The 22,567-nt window shown below is 32.5% G+C and overlaps 1 protein-coding gene across 1 annotated transcript; it reads left to right on the forward strand.

Annotated features, from left to right (window-relative positions):
- The first annotated feature begins 1,255 nt into the window (after window positions 1-1,255).
- Window positions 1,256-3,114, forward strand: LOC108468801 (transcription factor MYC2-like). The gene has a single exon (XM_017769657.2). It carries the CDS (start codon window positions 1,503-1,505, stop codon window positions 2,889-2,891), a length of 1,389 nt encoding a protein of 462 aa, XP_017625146.1. The 5' UTR covers window positions 1,256-1,502; the 3' UTR covers window positions 2,892-3,114.
- The last annotated feature ends 19,453 nt before the right edge of the window (window positions 3,115-22,567 follow it).

Here is a 22,567-nt window from a genome sequence, read left to right on the forward strand (position 1 = left end):
ATTGTAGTATATCAAATAATAATAAATTAATTCAATTGGTACTTAATTAACGTTAGAAAACCATTGCTTTCAATTTCTTTTAATTTTATAAATAACTTTTAATGAAAACAATTAAAATATTTTTATTATTTTTAATTTCCATATATTTTTGTTTTATTTTCTAAAAATATTTTAAAACTTTCAACTAAACACATTTTATTCAATATTTTCTTTTCATTAAAAACAAAAGGGAAAACGGAAATCGTAAAATCAATAACTCTAAACATTTACACCTTGATAAGGATTTTGAACTTTCTTATTGACGAATTGACATTTCTTTATAAAGGCCAGATAGTCAGTTAGTAGTTAAGATTTAGGGTCAAATAATTGAGAATTGGGAAATGAGTGGATAATATAAGTTAAAAGCTTGTGATTTTCAGATTGTTTTCTCGGCCACAAAACTCTTATCCAAGTTAGGACATTGAGTTGTTAAATCACTTATTTACATATATAATTAAAAATAGGATTTTAACTTAAAAATATAATAAAAATATTATGAAATTTTTGTGTTAAAAATTAAATTGTTTTTTGCCTTTATTAAAAATGAGTAAAATTTCTGATCTTTTCTATTAAAATTTTTATCCATTTGAAGTGTACTTTATATTTAACGTCTAATGACCAGATTTTAATAGTAGAATAAAAGATTAGTTTACCCTTTCATTTAATGTAAAAAACTAATATCCCCATTTTTTGTGTATAGGTGATAAAATATAATTTGACTCATAATATAGAGACCTCATTAATACTTTTATCTAAAATATGCTATAAGTTTATTATACTCTTCACAAATTTTGAATTTAATAATTATATTTTTATTTTAAAATTTAGTCTCTCTATTCTTTAACTTTAAAAGTCAAGTCTACTTTGTTAATACTATTAAACTTTTTAATTGATGTGATATTTTGAAATAAAATGTACATAGTAGTGTAATTAAAAATATATATTATAATAAACTTAAATTTAATAAAATTAATTTAACTATATTAATTTTAAAATTTGAAAAGTCTTAGAAAATAAAATTGAATGTAACACAAGTACTAGAAGACAAGTTGAAGATTGAAATGTCCAGAAGCAGTGAATCGAATTTGGAAATGACAAGCGGAAGGTGCGACCCCAGAGGAAGCCTGAACCTCGCAACGAATAGAGACGATGCACATCAATATCACATCACATCTTCAACTTTGGAGCTCAGCAAATATACTTGGATTTTTCACGTGATAAAGGTGCCAAGCATGCCCAAAAAAACAGTTCCCACACGGATGGCCTTTTAATGCCCAGGAAATTCTTGTTTTCCCCGAACGCCCCCACACCATTGCCCTTTTGTTTTTGCTGCTGATCCCTTCAATTTTTCCTTGTATATTTTATCTTGCTGCCGCCGAATCCCTCTTTGGGTTTTTTAGCTTTTAGTAGTTTGGAAAACCTTATCAGAAAGAAATTGGGTTGGATCAGGGAGCAGCAGTATTATGTCATCATCTTCTTCATCTTCGATGATTAGCTTCGGCCAAGACGCCCCTCCGCCGACGCTGCAACAGCGCCTCCAGTTCATCGTTCAAAGCAGGCCTGAATGGTGGGTATACTCCATCTTCTGGCAAGCTTCCAGGGATGCTCAAGGCCACCTCGTATTATCATGGGGTGATGGATATTTCCAAGGGACCAAGGGTTTTGCAGGCAAATCCGGAAATAAGCTAAGCCAACCCAGATTTGGGAGAAGAAGATCGGGGAAAGATATTCAATCCGTTTTCTGTGAAGAGATAGACATTGAGAGGATAGTGGATGGCGATGTCACTGACTACGAGTGGTATTACACCGTATCAGTAAACCGATCTTTTGCTATAGGAGATGACATTCTTGGGAAGGCTTTCGGCTCAGGCTCCTATATTTGGTTGTGTGGAGATCAGGAGCTCCAACTGTATGAATGCGAGCGAGTCACAGAAGCTCGAATGCGAGGAATCCAGACCATAGTCTTCCTTTCGACTTCCTTCGGAGTAGTTGAATTGGGATCTTCAGAAATGATCCAAGAGAATTGGGGCTTAGTGCAACTTGCAAAATCAATCTTCGGTTCTGAGATTAACTGTCTTGGTTCCAAGCATCCTGGCCTTGAATCTCAGCTCCAAATGTCAACCCAAATCCCTTTTCTTGATTTCGGCAAGGTTGCAAGTGATCAAAAGGAGTGGATTCTTGATGACCGAAAGCAACAAATTGAGGCCAAGAAGGACACTAGCGGTTTATTACGCCGCTCGTCATCGGACTCCGGTGCTGATTCTGAGATGGACTTTAGCGTTGGGTCGAAGAAGAGAGGAAGAAAGTCGGGGACCGGAAAAACAACCCCTTCAAACCACGTGGAAGCAGAGAGGCTGCGGCGTGAGAAACTTAATCATCGATTCTATGCACTTCGATCTGTGGTTCCTACCGTGTCCAAGATGGACAAAGCATCTTTGCTTTCAGATGCAGTAGCCTACATCAAGGAGCTCAGATCTAAGATTGATAAACTGGATGTTAAACTCAAAGTTCAATCCCAAAAATCCAAGTTGAATGCCATCAATGTTTCGAATAACCAAAGAAATGCATCCACATTTAACTGTATAAGGCCGACCTATGATTATGGACCAAATACAATGGAAGTTGATGTCAAGATTGTAGGGTCAGAAGCCATGATCCGAGTTCAGTGTCCAGATATCAATTACCCAGCTGCGAGACTGATGGATGCCCTTAGAGACCTGGAGCTTCATGTGCACCATGCCAGTGTATCAACCGTGAATGAGCTAGTGCTTCAAGATGTTGTTGTCATACTACCTGCTGGATTTATAAGCGAGGAGATGTTGAGGACTGCTATCTTTCAGAGATGCAGTTGAATTTGCTGCTGCTTCACAGAAGTTATATATCAAACTTTTCCTTAATATGGATTATCATGAAGCCAAGCCATATAAATGTAACATTACTCCTTATTCTCCTCCACTTTCAAGTGAAATCATTTTCTTCTTGAGAGTTCCTATCCTATGGCCATCACAATCGGCTTTATTAATCATAAGCTAATCACTCTTCCTGCTTTATAAACTTAATTTCTTTGCCTTTCAACTAGCTAACGATATGCTTGTTTGATTACATATTTTTATGTATCCATCAAACAAAACAAATTCAGCAAACCACTTTGGGATGCTATTAGACTAGGATTGTGTCTTTCATGTCTCCAAACAATTAAAACATGAAATACTTCTTTTAATCACATTTAAAGAAGGCATCCATTACACAGTGATCCCTAGCGCAATTCTAAAACCACCCTAGTGTTTCAATCAGGTTATATTCCGAAGGAGAGGCTGCATTTTATACAGATTTAGGGTTTCAGAGAAAAAAAAAAGATAGAACAAATTGACAATGTCTTTATAAGTTATATAATTTTCACATTCGAAGGTGAAATAAAATGTTTTTTTTGTTTAAAATTTATTTAATAATGAATGTAGATGAAAAGGTAATGAATTTTTATTTTAATACTACTTAATATGGATTTGTAATTTTAATTCTTTTATTTAAAGAATATATAAAAGGAGTCTATAATTTATTTACTAAGTTGGTGATCCGGATATTAATTATAATTGCGAGAAAAATTAGAATAAAACTCAAAAAATTTGCAGTAAATAAATACAAGCTCTACATGAGTGTTAAGTATTCACAACTAATCATGAAATGTAGTGTGATAATTGCTTACCTCATCTTTTAATCATATGATCGGAAATTTGATCTCCACTTATGAAAATAGAACACATATTAAAATCATTTATCTCTTGAACTCATTTATGAAATTTACATGACATGTTAAATTACTCATGTATTGCATATGAGAATTTTTCAGATTACATAGTATTTTATGTAACCAACAGCATAGCACGCCTCTAACAATTCAACTTAGGATTAAATATAAAATTTGTTTTTGAACTTGTTCACTTCTCTTATATTGGTACTTATGGGTTTTTTTTATCCCAGATTGGTACCTGAGCTTTTTTTCGTCTACTAGTTTGGTACTTTTTTTTTAACACCATTAAGTTTTAGACAAATGGCATAATGAAATTGTGACATGTGACATAATGACATCATCATGATGTCATTACTTTTTTCCTTTTCCTTTTTCTTTTATTATTTCTTTTTTCTCGTTTTTCCCTTTTCTTTTATTCTTTCCCATTTCCGTTTTTCTTTTCTTTTCTTTTTCTTCTCCACCTCTCTTTCCCAACCCTTGCCACCGCTAGCATGCATTACAACCGCGCTCCAACGTTGTCACCGGCGTTTGTTCTCTAGCCAACTTTTTTCCTTTTGCTCTTTCATTTCCTCTGAGTCACCACCGATCGGAGAAGCACCAAATGATCCACCTTTCCTTTCTCTCTCCCGCTTCTTCTTCTTTTCTTTTACTTTATTTTTTGTTTTCAAAGCCCCTGGCCGCCACTTCACTGCCGCTGTAACACCACTAACCCATCTCCGTCACTAGATTGGGGTTATGGAGCATTACTGTACAAATCAAGACATTTATCATTAAACAGAAACAAAAATATAAAATAAATGATAACATTCGATAGTTTATAACAATCAAGGTGCAAATATGCTTACAACCCTTAAATTGAGCTTACGAGACCTTAAAAGTAGTTTAGGAACAATCTGGGACTAATTTGAATCAAAACAGAAAAATATGCAAAAATTTGAAAATTTTAGAAACATGGGTCACACGGCCGTGTGGCTTCCACACATGCCTATGTGACCAGACTGTGTAACTAACTATGACCATGTGAAAAATCTTGCACCTAAAAATTAATAAGACACATGGCCATGTGGCCAAGCCGTGTACACCTTAAAAAGCTTCCAAACAAGGTAAAACTTTCATCTAACACTTAGGTTCCAAGCCAAATCAAAACCAACCATTTCCATACTTTAAAAACATATTTAAACAAGCCTAAAACATGCCAAAACAATCAACCTAAGTGCCTAATCAATTTGTCCTCAATAACACCACAATTCAATTATTAACCTCAATTCACATGACACATCAACTAATTTGCATTCAAATTCGTAAGTTTATAAATAAAACTTATGCCAAACTTATCATTTCTTCTTAATCATTCACATTCATTCATACCATGATTCAAACACTTAAATAAGGTTTATATCACATGACCAAAACAACTTTATATGAACATATTCACACCAAGATTAAAAACACCTACACAAGTAAGCTTACACCAAGCTTAAAACATAACATTTTTAATAAGTATCTAAAAATATGCAAAAACACCTATTACATGCCATATAACCCAAAATAAACATACCAAAATTTACCAAAATGTATCTGGATAGTGTGATCTTCAAGTTGATCCGATCGTCCGACTCTATAAAATGTTATCTACAAGGAAATAAGATAAATAGCACAAGTAAGCTTCTATAGAGCTTAGTAAGCTCAATGGTTAAAATGATAAAGCTTACCGAATTAAACATAACAATACAAAAAAGTTAGAATTTCCTGTCAACCACAATCCATAATAGGTGAGTATATATACAAACGAGTATGAGATACCCATACGAGATAATTCATTAACAAGCCACAATGCTATCAAGAAATTCATGAATAATCATCCAACGAATTTAACAACAAGACATTTAACACAAGAAACATTGTTCAATGAACAATATATGGGAGTATATAACTATCCATCCGAAACACGTCAAACGTTCAAACGAGCCAATCCAACAGATAACACGTTTCGACACCAAGTGCCTGGCCCATAGGTTATCATCCCTTCGAAAACATGCCTAGGCGCTAAGTGCCAAGCCTAAAGGCTTTACGTCTGCCCCTGGTAACACGCCAAAATTAATGTAATATATCACGATAGTCTGCAACAAATGTTGGACTACGGTATATTAAGTGTAAAATTACAGATTAGGAATCATCGTCTCATCTCAAAACAATCCCTATACCACGTGATTTATAACATATTGGCATGCCAATCGTACTCTATCCTACATTTATTGGCCCAGGAGATATTACCGCTAAACCAAGTCCAACAGTTTCTTATTCCCGTTCATACTAATTTGACATCAAAATATTTAATTTAACAATCAACAACTAAATTCTCATTCAATTTATATTGTAAAATATATCAAAATAAACCGAACGAACTTACCAGAGCTAAATTGTAGTAACGACAAAAGTTCAGAAACTACTTAACAATCTTCTATTTTCCCCTATTTTCAAGTTTTTCTTGATCTATAATAAAATTTATTTTAATTATTAATCTTAATTTCATATACTAATCAATTAAATGCATATAACTTTTTATTTATAACTTTGCACATTTGACCCAAACATTTACATTTTATTCAATTTAATCCCTAAAATAAAATCAAGCTTAATTATAAAATTTAATCCTCAACCCATAGAACTGAATTTTAACCACATCAAAACAGTTCATATATGTTGCAATTTCACAATAAAACCATACGCATTTTTGTTTCTTTCCAATTAAATCCATAAACTTAAAAATCATATAAAATCTCTTAACAACGTATTTCTAACTAACACCCAAGTATTGAAATCCACCATTCAACTTCAAAAACACCCTAAACTCATCAATGGAATCTTCCAAAACATTTGATAGTTTCGAGAACAGAGGTACGAGTTAGCTAGAACTAGTTACAATGATTTTAAAAACGTAAAATTCATGAAAAATGAATGATAAACTCACATGCAAGGGAGAATTAGCAAACCAAAGCTTCTTCTTCTCCCAACAATGGCATTTTGTTCTCCAGCCAAAAATATAACCAAAATGATGGCCAATTTCTTTTATTTCCTTTTGTTTTGATTTCAACTTAATTACAAAAAAGTCATTCATTATATTTTTAATCCATTTTCAATTACCTACCATCCACTAACTATTGAAATGGCTTATTTTCGACATTAACCCATCCTATTTTACTTAATCACCCAATTGGCACTAAAACTCTAATAGAAATTGACTTTTGCACTTTTTACGATTTACTCCTTTTTACTTAATTGACTATCCAAACGTCAGAATTTCTAAACCAAATTTTAATACAATATTAAATACCTCATAAATATTAAATAATTAATACTTTTAGACTCACAAGTCAAAATTGTGGTCCCAAAACCACTATTTCTGACACCACTGAAAATTGGGCTGTTACAGCCACTACTCTCTGATGTCAAATTGAGCCACCACCATTGAATCATCTTGGACTGTGGCTTCTCCTCACAGCATCCTAGATCTCGATATGTTGATAACTTCAATCAGAAGCTAACTCTTCTTCAAACCGACTGGAGTAGAGGGCACTGCTCGAAGGCTCTATTTTGTCAGACCTTTTTTTTTACTTTCCTAGGATGAGTCTTTTGCATAAGATGAAGACCGCTCTTCCGAGCTGCATTTGTACATTTCTTTTAACGAGCTAGTCTAAGTCCAGGTTTAGGAGTGAAGATGGGCAAGAAGAGGAGTGTAGGGAAATTTCTTGTTGTTTGATTTTATGTTATTATGGATTGATGGGTTTTGTAATGATTCTTGTTAGCTTGTCTATTCATAACTCCCACCCTTTTCTATTTGATGTAATTTACTCTATTCAACATTTTTTTTGGAAAGGGAATAAAAAAAAATTCTTTACTTGTTACCCTAATTTTGTAAAGTATGGCATTGATTGATTAGTTTCCTTTAAATTTACGTTCAGGGGTGTTTAATTTAGAAGTAAATGGGCATACATTGGCGACAAGCGAAAACTTGAAGAGAGGTCGTTCATGGCAAGAATATGAAAGAGAGGTCATTCATGGCAAGAATATGAGACCTAAAAAAACTGATTATGGTTCATATTTCAGGGGAAGTTTTTAAATGAATTAAAATCCACTAGTTTTTTCGTATTTGCGCTTAATTTTTTTTATCTTGAATATTTTAATACTCCATGGTGATAACACATATTTATAAATATAGCCAAAAGGGAGATTTTGGTGGTGATTGGATGGTTAGAAAGCGAGGAAAAATTTGAGGGTTTTTGACTAGAAGAAAGAAAGAAGAAAGATGAAGTAGAAGTAGGCCCGGAAAATGAAAAATAAGAAAAGAAAAAAAAAAGGAAAAAGGATGAAAAATAAAAAAGAAAAATTAAAAAGAGGTATAAAAGATGCCACGTGGCGGCGCGTAATTGGCCATCGCTACCATGTAAGCAAAAAATTAATGTTGTTAGTCTCAAATACTAAATTAGTGAACAGAAAAAAAAGTTTGAACACAAATCTGAGATAAAAAAAAATCATAGGTATCAATCTAATACGAGTGTAGAAGTTTAGGTATGAATTTTATATTTAACCTTTCTTTTTATTTATGATGTTAGAGTCTATCTTATTTTCCGGTCAATTAATGCTACTGCCACTGCAATCCAGACATTTTGGCAACACAGGAAAAGATGTTTTATTAGGAAAGAAAAAAATGCTTATGGAGGACTTGATTCTTTTTAGTGAAGCTTACATCATCATTGTTTTGGAACGGAGGTTATGAAGACATTAATGTGTTTTTCTTTTTGGACAATTAATGTGTTTTTTTAATGAAATTGGGAATTTTTTGATGGCAGTAGAGATTAATTCTACAGCTACTTTTGTAAGAAAAAGTAAATGATTGGTTATGAATGTATTTTATTTTAAAGAGAATTGAATTTTCAATTATATAGTTCATGGATAAAATAATTCATTATTAAAGTTATATTTTAAATTTGAATTTAATAAAAATTTAGTAATTATGTAACAATAAAAGCTAAATGATATAATGAATTTAAATTCAATAAAAGAATTTTAATTATGTCAACAATTGAATTTATATTTCTAAATATAAAAATAAAAAATAAATTCATTCAAATAAAAATATAAGTAAAAATATAAGGAATAGATTCTAAATATACTAAAACTACAACAACCTTGACAAAAGGAAAGGACTAGAGGAAGAGAAATGGGACAGAGAAGAAAAATTAAGGCATTAGGATTTAGGATTCCTTTTATTGATTATTTTGATTATAAGTTACCCTTTGAACAAAAACTAAATAAATCCACTGTTTCAATGTTTAAAATTTATCTAATAATTTTTTTAGTTTTAATAGAATATTGTTATTGACAATTAAATTGAAAAAGTATTACCTACATTTCATAAAATAAAAAAATAAAAATCAGAAGTAATAATTTTAAAAAAGTTTATTGGTTAAAATAGTTCAATCGAAAATAACTTTGATATGAAAAATAAAATAAAATTATATATGAAATGGAATTAACTAAAATACATTTAATGATTGTGGTAATTTTACTGTGTCATGCATTGTGTTTTGTGTAGTTGGTGAGTATTCCTTGTCCAATTTCGAGGTTTAGGGTTGTCATCTAGGGAAGTTTGGTGGCGATATCCAGGAGGTTTCTGCTATAGTACTAAGCTAGAAGCACGAAGAGGGTGTTGGAGGCTTAGTTTCCTATGATTGTAGTTTTGAAATATAACGTGGATGGGGATCTGCATGCAAAAGGAATGATATTTTCTGGTCCCTTGAGGCCCTTTCAAAATGCTTTGAAATGCTGTGGTCTGGCATGGTGTAAAGAAAGAGATAAAAGACCTTGGAGGCTCCAGACTGGATGTTATTCACAAAGTAACATTTACAATAAATACCCAAATCTAGCCTATGTCTAATTTCTAGTTGTTAGGAGTTTAGAATGGTTATAATTTCAAATCATCTTTGAAGAAATGGTAATTTCATTTCTTGGAAAAACAAAAGTGGTACTTTTGTCCCATTAAATTTGTACCCTTCCTTCCACATTAAAAAAAAAAAAATTAGAAAAGGAGAAATTGTCCTATCTGACTAACGCACTTATATCCACAGCCAATTTTCCCCATGGTGGGCCTAGCTGACTAATTGAAAAGGTCCTTTATGTGTTTGGCCTTTCTACTTTTCAATTCATATAGGAAAAATGACCCCCACCTAGACGAATAAAATTTTGGACTATTCATGAAGTGATATGTCTCAAATTGAAATTATGATTAAGTTTTTATGAGTGAAACTTATTAATTGAAGAAAGTGCGTGATAAGAAAGTAAGATATTATCATTGTTTTAATATTTTCGAAATATTAATTCATGTTTAATGTGTAATATTTCGAAAATTTCTATAATAAGAAAGTAAGATATTATCCTTGATATAGTAAATAAAGAAATAAAGTGACAAAAAGGGAAATTTTAAGTTAGGACAGCATTGGGAAGTATACTATGATATATTAATTCAAGAAAGGACTAAATTGAAAAAATGAGAAAAGTTTTGTTACCTAAGAGTAAATACTCAAAACTTGAGGGGTTAAAGTGTAAATATAAAAAAGTTGAAGGACCAATAGTACAAATATTTTAAGGGTGGAATGATCTAAAAACTAAAGAAAATGGATGAATTAGGACCAAATTGAATAAGTGAAGAATTATAAGGGACTAAATCACAATTTTACCAAATTAAGTGATGACTCAAGGATGAAATTTTAAAAGATTATAAAAGGGCAAAATGGTCAATTAGAAGAGAGAGAACTCTAGAAAGTAATGATGATGTTGGTGATATTTTAGATTAATTAAATAAATAAATATTAGTTTATTAATATTTTGATTTGATTTTAATTATATTTTATTATTATTTTATTTAGTATATAAAGAAAGAAAGATGAAGAATTCTCTTCATTTTTCCCATGCCACCAATGTGAGAAGAGAAAAGAAAGAAAGAAATTTTCTTTTCTTTATAATTTGGTCCTTTTACCGAAAATTCACCATTTTCACTTAGAAGCCAAAAGAATTTCCATAGCTACCAAGAGAGAAAAATAATAAGGAGACTATGGAGAGTTAGAATATCAAGTTGGATTCAAGAAATAGAAGATGGAGGAGTGAGAAAATAAAGTTAAAGATTGAAAACAATAGGACAAGGTAAGAACATCAAGATTTCAATATATTTTTAAGTTTGATATTATTGAAAAAGCATGAAAATGATGTTAAAGTAGAGTTTTCTTATATAAGGTTTTATGTTCTTGATATGTTACTGAAGGGAAATAAGAGAAAGTGATGGGAAATATTGTAGAGAAAGAAAATGAGGGTGTTATAAACATGGTTATCAACATTTTGCATTAAAACAATTTTAGACAACAGCAGTAGTCTGACTTAAAATTCACCAAAAATTGTAGAAATTGAATTAGAGGTTAATTAATGTATTAAATTAAATCCTATTGAGTCTAGTTTTACATAGAAAAAACTTTGTAAAAAAAAAATCATATTATGACATATATGAATTTTTTTGAGACGAGGTCAGATTAATTTCGGGTTCCCCTGTTCTGATTTTGGAAAATCATCCAAAATTGTAAAAAATAATTAGGGGTTTAAATTTATATTTTTAAATTTTTAAATGAGTCTATTTTTAATAGAAACAAACAAAAACATCATTCAAACCCCGTACTAAGAGATAATTAATTTTAAGTAAAGAAATGTCAAAGCTGTCAAAGAATAGAACAATGATAAATTTGAAGATTTTACTATACATATTGGCTAAACTATAAATTCTAAAATGTTTATGGTAGAAAGATATTTGAGTCTAGTTTAAAAAAACATGAAGCGAATCTTAATTTGGAATTCTGTAGCTCAATATATAAATAATTTAGTGACTATGACTCAAGTGGACAACTTTGAATGAACATTTTTATATAATTAAATACTGAAATTATAGATAATGTTACATATAAGCAAGTTATATGCATTAAGGATGTGGAATGGAGAGGAGGAGGAGGAAAATATATATGAATATTCAGCTAGCATGGGTTTACATTAAAAACGGCTAATTTTGCATGTTTTTGGCTCATGGACTAAATTGAATAAAAGTAAAACTTTAGGGCCAATTTTGTAAAAATGTCAAAAATGACCAAATTACATAAAATGAATTTTTTTATTGTCTAAATTAATAAACTGAATGAAATTAGTAATTTAGATCAAGATCAGGTGGAAAATCGAGGAAAATAGAGAATTTCTAAAATGCCCTTGAATCTCGGTATTTCTACAATTTAGTCAGGTAAATTCGTATGATTAAATTTTAATTTTTACATATTTAATTGATGATTAGTCTTTATGTTTATTGATAAAAATAAAATTATTGCTAAAGTTATGAGAAATGAAGTGAAAGTACAAAGTAATCTGAACGCAGGATTGAGTACATTCGTTTAGTGCAAGAAAAGAATTGACGGCAAATTATGCAAGTAAAACGAGGTTCAACATTTGTTGTGAACTCTCGTATTTGCTTTCTGTTTAGCTCTCATGAGCTTCAGTCAACTCATATGTGTTTGCTTTCTGTTTAGCTCTCATGAGCTTCAGTCAACTCATATGAGTTTCAGTTTAACCTTTCTGAGTTTCAATTCAGCTCCTTTGAGCTTCAGTTTAACATGGTTTTCCGTTCAGCTACTATGAGCTTTCTTTTAACCCTTATGGGTTTCTGTTTAGCACCTATGTGCTTCTGTGTAGCCTTCAGGCTTCTGTTTATGATGTACTCAAATCTGTAAAACGTTCTTTGGTTTGATAATGATTGTTAAGTGCCACGTGGAATTAATGTGAAAGAATTAAAGTTATTATTAATATTGAGCTCAAATATGTGAATTCATCAATTGAGTTGTGATTGGTAGGAAATGTATATGAAATGAATTATCTAAATGAATTATTACCCGTATATGCCTGAAGTATATATATAATGGTTTGTATATGTTATATGGATACATAGTGTGGAAAGTATATGTACATGGAATTTGATTAATGTTAAGTCCGATATGAACTAATATCGGAATAAATATACATGAAATACATGGAAATTATGGTACATGAAATATTGATTTAATGAAATGAATGATATATGTTTATGAAGAAACAGTAAGAAAATGATATGTATCATGACATGTACATATGTGATTATCTTTGATATGTTGATACAAGGAAATTATGTAAGTTGATACAAGTATTAAACTCAAGTGTGACGTGTCGAGAAAATAGGTATATCAATGTTGAATTTAAATGTAATATGTGCAAGTACACTAACAAGTGTTGTTGTTTGATGCTTAGACAAGTGACAAGCTATTGGTTGAATGGTAAAATGTTTATTTATACAATGCATTAAAGCGGTAAGTAATCAAGAGAAAATATGATAGTGCTCATGAAAAAGTGGCAAGATTTAAATTATGCAATTTCTTATGAATTTACTTATCACATGATTAATTCGAAAAAGGCTTTGTTTAAATGCACTAGCTTGAGACCATAGTTGAATGATATGTTTATGACTTGTGAGTCATACACATGAAATGAGTGTGGGAAGTAAAGAAAAGCCAATGAAAATAAAGTAAATTGGAAGAGTTAAAGTTATTTAAAATCCTACTAAGTTTGGGATAATATGTACAAGTGATGCTATGAATTTGTTAACCTCATGTGTTGATGAATATAACTTCATGACTATTGCGGTATCAATGTTGGAATATTCTTGATATGTATAAATTTCATATTTGAAATAACTTGATATGATTAAAGATTACACGAGCTTACTAGGCATTTATTGCTTATTTTTTTTATTTTTATTTACTTTACAGATTATCAAAAGCTCAATCGGATTGGAAGTTGGACGGAGTTATATCACACTATCCAACAGTTCTATCGGTAATTTTGGATTATTTGATTCTGGTTATAATGGCATGTATAGGTTAATTTGGTCAATGTTGGCTTGTAAATGCTCTATTGTATCTAGCCATTGGGATGACTTGTGATGGACATGTTTTGATGCATATATAGTATAATGTTAGATGTGAGTGTTTGGTATGGTTGAATGATGATAATCTTATAGGTATGTTAATACTTAGTATAAGTAGGCATTTAAGTGATTTCGATCAATTTGATAAGTTTGAATACTAGAGTATATGTGATGATAATACATGTATAAAACTTGGTTTTAGCTTGATTTGAATGCTATGATATAGGATGGTTATGTGTAAAAGTATTGATTTAGGTTTATGACAAATAGGGTGAGAAATGTGGCTTGAAAAATAGCCTATTTTTGTCCACACGGGCAGAGAGACGGGCGTGTGTCTCTTGACCGTGTGAGACATGCGACCTGGCCACACGAGCGTGTAACCCTTGTACCTTGGCGAAGTTTTAATATAAATAGAAAAATTTTCTAATGAATGATTTGGGCCTCGAGGGCTCATGTAAGGAACTATATGATTAAATTTGATCGAAATTTGATATGAATATTAAATGTTTATGAAATGTCTGTTACTTGATCCGTAAACTCCAGTAATACTCTGTAACCCTGTTCCAGTAACGGATTCGGGTTAGGGTTGTTACATAATGTGCTTAATTCAGTGGAGCAAAAGTCACTGTTTAAGAGTAGATCTAGCATAATTGAGTGGAGTTACATGCAATCCTAGAAATAGGACAACATAAATCTACCGGATTAGAGTTAAATCTAATAGAGGAATCCATAGATCGAGTTAATGCGACAATAGGAGTTTTAATTAGAAAGAGTATAACACCCCTAACTCATATCCATCACCAAAATAGGGTTTCAGAGTATTACTAGAATTTACAGATTAAAATACAGAAAATTCATATCAAGAATCAATCATAAAGTCCCTTACAAGAGCTTTCGAGGCCCAAAACGTTCTTCTTCTTTTTTTTAATAATAGAGGCCCAAAACATTCATTAGAAACAAGTCAGGACTAAACAGGGTACTCAGAGAACTTTTCAAAAATCTCAAATTTTTTCTAAGGTGCATGAGACACATGCCCGTGCGGCCAGGCAATGTGGCTCATATGGTCAAGACATAGGCGTCTCAGGCCATGTGGGCATTCGAAATAGGGCACACAGTCATGTTGCAGCTCGTGTCCATACCCGTGTGACTCTCTAACTTAGGTCATACGACCAAGTCAGACGCCCATGTGCTAGGCCGTGTGAACATAATAACTTGCATTAAATAGGTGCAGGGGTTACATGACCAAGCCGCATGCCCTTGTACTAGGCCGTGTGGATAATTTTGAGCATTCTGTTTCTCAACTTTTAATATGCAAGGGACAAATGGCCAGCTCACATGCCCATATGCTACACACGGCTGAGACACATGCCTGTGTCTCTGCCCGTATAGACGAAAATAGGCCATTTACAAGGCCACTTTTCTCACCTAATTTGTCTTCCACCTACGTCAACACTTTAACACATTCGCAAGGCAATACCAACCATTCAAATAAAGCCAAAATCAAATTTAGCACATATTATAACACCCCATATGTCCAAGTATTCAAACTTACCTAACTGACCCAATTCACATATATGCATATTTCACTAATTATGCTAACTCAAATCAATTAACAATGAGCCTATATGATTTCCATCACTTAACCAATTCAAAAATTCATCAAACATATTAAGACCATATATAAACACATCAAAACATGTCTATCACAAGCAATTCCAATGGCTAGTTATAGCCAAACATTTACGTTACCATTATTGGTTACATTTAACTTATACATGCCATTATAACGAAAATTTGTTTGCTATATATATATATACACCGAAAAGTCAAAGGGATAGTGTGATGTGGCTCTGACCAACTTCCAACCTTTACGAACGTCCAAGTATTATAAAATAGAGGAAATAAAACAGAGTAAGCATTAAATGCTTAGTAACTTCGTATAACAGAAAATTTACTTACCATGCATTTACATTTCTAGTAAACATGCAAAGTACATCCAAAATAAATTGACTAGTAGCCTAAACACATAATTTCATCAAGCATGTTAGTCATTTATTTCACATGAATATCCAGAAACATGTATAAGCTCATCAAATATAAAATTTCCATGTATTTTATGTATATACAGGCAACAATTCACTTTGAATTCATTTATTATCTCAAATCAATATTTTTTCTATTGAATCATTTAAAATATATGTAACACTCCTTACTCGAGACCGTCACCGGAGTCGAGCACGAGACGTTACCTGACTTAGCTTACTAATTCGGGCATAAAAATTTGCTTTTAAAATTAATTTAGTTTCATTAATTCAATATGTCCTTAAAAAGGGTCCTCGAGACCTTAAAACATGAAATTGAAATGGCATGAAATTGAAATGGTTCGAGAACAAACCGGAATCAATAAAAATTTTCCGATCACTTAAACAAATCAAAACAATTTATTTCATCTTTCATAAATAAATTGTTTATCTGCGTCATAGTCACTAAATAAATCATAACTCGAGTTAAAAATCTCGAAATCCAAATTCGTAAATTTTCTCTGAAACTAAACTCACATATCTTCTTACTAAATGTTTTTCAGAATTTTTGCTCAAGCCAATTAGTACAGTTTATTAGTTAAAATTTCCCTTGTTTTAGTGTTTGGCTGCTCTGAACTCTATTCACTACAAATTAATTTTCTCCTTTTAAAGAATTCAAATAACCATGTCGTTTATTTTTTTAAAATTAGACTCAATAAGGAATCTATACATATAAAGTATAACTCCTAATTATTTTTGTACAATTTTTTGTGAATTTCTAAATTCGAATAGGGATTTAAAATCACTCGACCTGTCTCACCAAAATTTAAATATCTCATAAAATACAACTCCTTTATACTCTGTTTCTTTCATATGAATATAAACTCAATAATATTTAATTCTATATCTTATTCACTATCTAAATCCATTTCTATTATTTTTAGTGATTTTCCAAATTCATGTCATTACTGCTGTCCAATACTATTTTAAAGCTAATTTCACCTTTTTCGTGATTTCCATGGAATAACTAGCATTTAGGCATACATAACTCCAAACATGTCCTTGATTAGCCATTCCAACAGCTAATCATTATCAAGCATTTACATACCATTCATCAGCCATGTCATAAGATCATACACACAAAATGGCTACGATGCTATACATGCCATACTCAAAATGAAACGTCTAGCTATACCAAAATAATCCTTGTGATAGTGTGCCTGGACCTCCGACGTACTTTACGATCCTCGAGTTGGCTTGAAAAAACTATAAAAATAAGGAAAATAAAAAGTAAGCATTAATCTTAGTAAGTTTGCATGCAAATAAATAACAACATTCATACGAATTATCTTACTACTTGGCATGATACTACTTAATGCAACTTCATTAATTGTCATAGACATATTTTAAACTTCTTCACTTGCTCACTTACTTAAATACTTACTTACTTAATAAAATTTATTAATACATTTTACTTACCTTTTTCCTTATCAAGCATAAATGAACATTATATACTTACCTTTTCTCTTCTAGCATGAACTTGTCTTACCCTTTTTAGTATAACTCATCTTACCTTACCTTACCTTGATATTCTCTTTAAATTTTCCCGTTGAACCACTTGGAATGCTAAGGATACACGGGTACCTTACCATTTCCATGACTTGTCATGGTCTTACGCGGTATCCTTTTGAAACTTACCATTGCCATGTCTTGACATGGTCTTACATGGTATCCTTGCCTTATGAACTCACCAATGCCATGCCTTGGCATGGTCTTACAAGGGACCTTTGCCTTATAGTAACTTATCAATGCCATGTCTTGACATGGTCTTACATGATTTCCTTGCCCTAGAAACCTTACCAATTGCCATGCCTTGGCATGGTCTTACATGATATCCTTAAACCCTAATGTCATGACATTTGTATCCTACACATTCCTAAGGTTCAACTGGGACTTTCTGAAATTACTTCTCTGTCAATTCATGCTTGAGTCTTCTTTGAATAATTTAATAAAATAAATATACACATGCTGGAAATTAACAACATTAACATAAAATAATAGAATATTGCATTTATTTACCGCAAACTTACCTCGAAACAAAATACGATCAACTATATCGATTTAGTCCACTATCTTTTTCTTTCCCCGGTCTAACTCCGGATTTCGTTCTTCTTGATCTATAATAAAAAAATTTAGCTTATTTAATACTCACATTTATTAAAACAGTCCTTGACTCAAACTTTGGCAAAATTACATTTTTGCCCCTAAATTTTACATATTTACACTTTTTCCCCAAGGCTCGAAAATTAAACTTCATCCTATTTTCTTATGTTTTATGACATGCTGATCATTTTCCCCTTCTATGGCAACATCAAATTCTCACTCTAACATGTACTTATGAACATTAGGTATTTTTACCGATTATGTTGTTTTACTCGTTTTCACGTAAAATCGCTTAGCAAAAGTTGTTTAACACAATTTCAAGCTTCATATTCTATCATTAAACATCAAAATAAACACATTTCACCTATGGGTATTTTTCCAAATATAAACCCTAGGTTAAATTATTGCTAGAATAAGCTTAATCAAGTTACTGGGACTCCAAAAACGTAAAGAACATTAAAAACGGAGCTAAAATGGACTTACAATCGAGCTTGAAAGCTTGAAAAACCCTAGCTATGTCTTCCTCATGTGAAATTCGGCCAAGGGGTTGAAGATGGACAAAAATTGGCTTTTAATTTTGTTTTTAATTCATTTTAATAACTAAATGACCAAAATGCCCTTAATTAAAAACTATGGTGTTTTATCTTCCTTTAGGTATTTTTGTCCAAACTAGTATAATGGTCTAATTAATATCCAAGGACCTTCACTTTAAAAACCCATTCCTCACAAGTACTTAGTACCTTTGTGAACTAGAACACACATTTTACAACTTTTGCAATTTAGTCTTAAATATCAAATTGGACCCTCTATCAATAAAATTTCTAAACGAAATTTTCACACAATCATGCAATCATGCCATAGACCTTAAAATGACAATAACATAAAATTTTATACCTTAAATTTGTAGTTTCGTAACCATTATTCCGTTTAGGCCCTATTTCGAGATGTTACATTTCTCCTCCCTTTAGGGATTTTCGTCTCCGAAAATCTTACATGTAAAGAGATTTGGGTATTGTTTTTGCATGGCCTCTTCGGGCTCCCATGTAGCCTTATCTACCCATGTCTATTCCATAGTACTTTCACAAGTGCAATACTTTTGTTCCTTAATTGTTTTACCTCTCGAGTTAGAATCTTTACCGGTTTTTCACCGTAAGTCATGTCTGACTGAATCTCAACCTCTGTCTGAGAAATCACATGTGACGGATCTGAATGATAATGACATAGCATAGACACATGAAATACATCATGAATATTCTCTAACTCAATCGGTAAAGCTAACTGATATGCTAATGGTCCGACTCTCTCAATCACTTCGAACGGTCCAATAAAACGTGGACTTAGTTTGCCTTTCTTGCCAAATCTGAGAACTTTCTTCCACGGGGATACTTTTAAAAACACTTTGTCACCAACTTGATACTCAATCTCTTTTCTCTTCAAATCTGCATACGACTTTTTTCTGTCTAAAGCTGCTTTCAAGCAATCTCTGATGACTTTTACTTTTTCTTCTATTTCCTTAACTAGATTAACCCCGTAAATCTGATTTTCCTTAAGCTCTGCCCAATACAAAGGTGTGCAACATTTACGTCCATACAAAGCTTCATAAGGTGCCATCTTCAAACTCGACTTATAACTATTATTGTAGGCAAACTCTACTAATGGTAAGTACTTTTCCCAACTGCCTTGAAATTCCAGTACACAGCATCTAAGCATATCTTCAAGTACTTGAATAACTCTCTCTGATTGACCATCGGTCTGAGGATGGAAAGCTGTACTAAAACTCAACTTTGTGCCCAAAGCTTCCTATAATTTCTTCCAAAACCGTGAAGTAAATCTCGGATCTCTGTCTGAAATGATCGATAATGATATCCCGTGTAGTCTAATCTCTGAAATATACAACTCGGCCAACTTACCAAGTGAATAATCCATACGAACTGGGATAAAATGAGCCGACTTCGTTAACTTATCAATCACAACTGATACCACATCTTTCTTTTTCGGTGTCAATGGCAATCCTGTCACAAAATCTATAGTAACTCGGTCCCATTTCCACTCAGGGACTAGCACAGGCTGTAATAAACCTGAACGTACCTAATGTTCAGCCTTTACCTGCTGACAGATCAAGCATCTAGAAACAAACTCTGAAATGTCCCTTTTCATTCCTACCCACCAGTACATTTTCTTCAAATTATTATACATCCTTGTACTACCTGGATGAATAGACAAAGAACTACTATGTGCTTCCTGTAAGATCTTTCGAATAAGCTCATCATTCTTCGGTACACATATCCTGTCTCTGAACATCAAACAACTGTCAGAATTGATCTGAAAATATGACTCTATATCCGACTCACACTGAGCTCTTTTGGCTAACAACTCACTGTCATTTTTCTGAGCTTCACAAATTTCTTCAAGAAACATCGGTTTAGCTCTCAACTTAGCTAAGATAAAACCATCATCTGATAGGGCTAGACTAGTGTTCAAAGCTCTTAATGCAAACAAATATTTCCTACTCAAAGCATCAACAACAATGTTTGCCTTACCTGGGTGATAATCGATCACTAGCTCATAATCTTTAATCAACTCTAACCATTTTATTTGCCTCAAATTCAAATCTTTTTGAGTCATCAAATATTTCAAACTTTTGTGATCAGTGAATATGTGGCACTTCTCACCGTACAAATGATGTATCTAGAACTTCAGCACAAAAACAATGGTAGCTAGCTCTAAATCATGTGCCGGATAGTTCTTCTCATGTGGCTTTAGCTGTCTAGAGGCATAAGCAATTACCTTTCCTTCCTATATAAGTATACAACCAAGTCCATTCATGGACGCATCACTGTAAATCACAAACTCCTTACCTGGTTCTGGTTGTACAAAAACAGGAGCTTTAGTCAAAAATGCCTTTAACTTGTCAAAACTTTGTTGACACTTCTCATTCCATTCAAAGTTGACATCCTTTCGCAGCAATCTCGTCAGCGAGGTAGCTATCATGGAAAATCCCTCTACAAATCGTCTATAATATCCGACAAGACCAAGAAAACTTCTAACTTCTGATACATTTCTAGGAGGCTTCCAATCAACAATGGCTGAAATCTTGCTCGGATCAACCTTAATACCTTCACTTGAGACAAAATGTCCAAGAAAACCAACTTCTCATAACCAGAACTCACTTTTGCTAAACTTGGCATACAACTGATTATCTCTCAGAATCAATAAAACTATTCTCAATTGCTCTACATGCTCAGTCTCATCATGAGAATAAATCAAGATATCATCAATGAACACAACTACAAACTTATCCAAGTACGGTCTGAAAATTCGATTCATTAAGTCCATGAAAATGGCAGGAGCATTAGTTAAGCCAAATGGTATCACAAGGAACTCATAATGACCATACCTAGTCTGGAAAGCAGTCTTTAGGACATCTGACTCTTTAACTTGCAACTGATAGTATCTGGATCTCAAATCTATCTTAGAGAACACAGTGGCTCCCTTCAATTGATCAAACAGATCATCAATTCTAGGCAATGGATACTTTTGCTTTACTGTTACCTTGTTAAGCTGTCGATAATCTATGCACAATTTCATTGATCCTCTTTCTTTTTCACAAATAGCACTGGTGCACCCCATGGTGAACTACTGGGTCTTATAAAGCCTTTATCTATTAATTCCTACAACTGAGCTCTCAATTCTTTCAATTCCAATGGGGACATTTTATAAGGAGCAATAGAAACAGGTGTGGTACCTGGAATCAACTCAATACCAACCTCAACTTCTCTAACAGGAGGCAAACCTCGTAGTTTTTCCGTAAACACATCGGGAAACTCACATACCACAGGCACTGATTCAATTTTCAATTCTAGATCTTTAGTGTTCAACACAAAAGCAAGATAAGCTTCATACCCTTTTCTCAAACATTTCTGAGCAGACATAACAGAAATCATGGAAAATGAACTATCTGACTCTTCTGAATTAACCCGAAGAATTTTACTATTTTCACATTTCAACTCAATGAATTTCTTTCCACAATTCACTATCACATCATGTGTAGTCAACCAATCCATACCAAGAATCACATCAAACTCATCAAATGACAATAGCATGAGATCGGTCGGAAAACGGTAGCCTCTAATCATCAGAGGGCAATTTCTACATACTTTATCTACTAATACATGCTTGCCTAATGGATTCGATTCTTTAATCACAAATTCTATAGATTCTATAGGCATACTCATACTAGGCATCAATTTCATGCAGACATATGGATGAGTTGAACCTAGATCAATCAAAGCAATAACTCTAGTATCATGAAGAGAAAATGTACCCGTAATCACATCGGGGGAGGTGCTCTAACAATAGCATCAAATGACAATAGCATAAGTCCTCGCAGGTGCTCTAACATCTGGCCTCTCTACTGAATCTCTAGATGTACCTCTATTACTTGCCCCAGCTCCCAGATTTCTCAGTGGTCTGCCTTTGACAGGAGCTTTGCCTAATCTTACACTTGGTATTGCTTCCCTTTTAATCATCTCGGGACACTCCCGAATAAAATGGTCT

This window comes from Gossypium arboreum, chromosome 8 (genome assembly GCF_025698485.1).
Source record: "Gossypium arboreum isolate Shixiya-1 chromosome 8, ASM2569848v2, whole genome shotgun sequence".
In the NCBI taxonomy this organism is placed as follows: Eukaryota; Viridiplantae; Streptophyta; class Magnoliopsida; order Malvales; family Malvaceae; genus Gossypium; species Gossypium arboreum.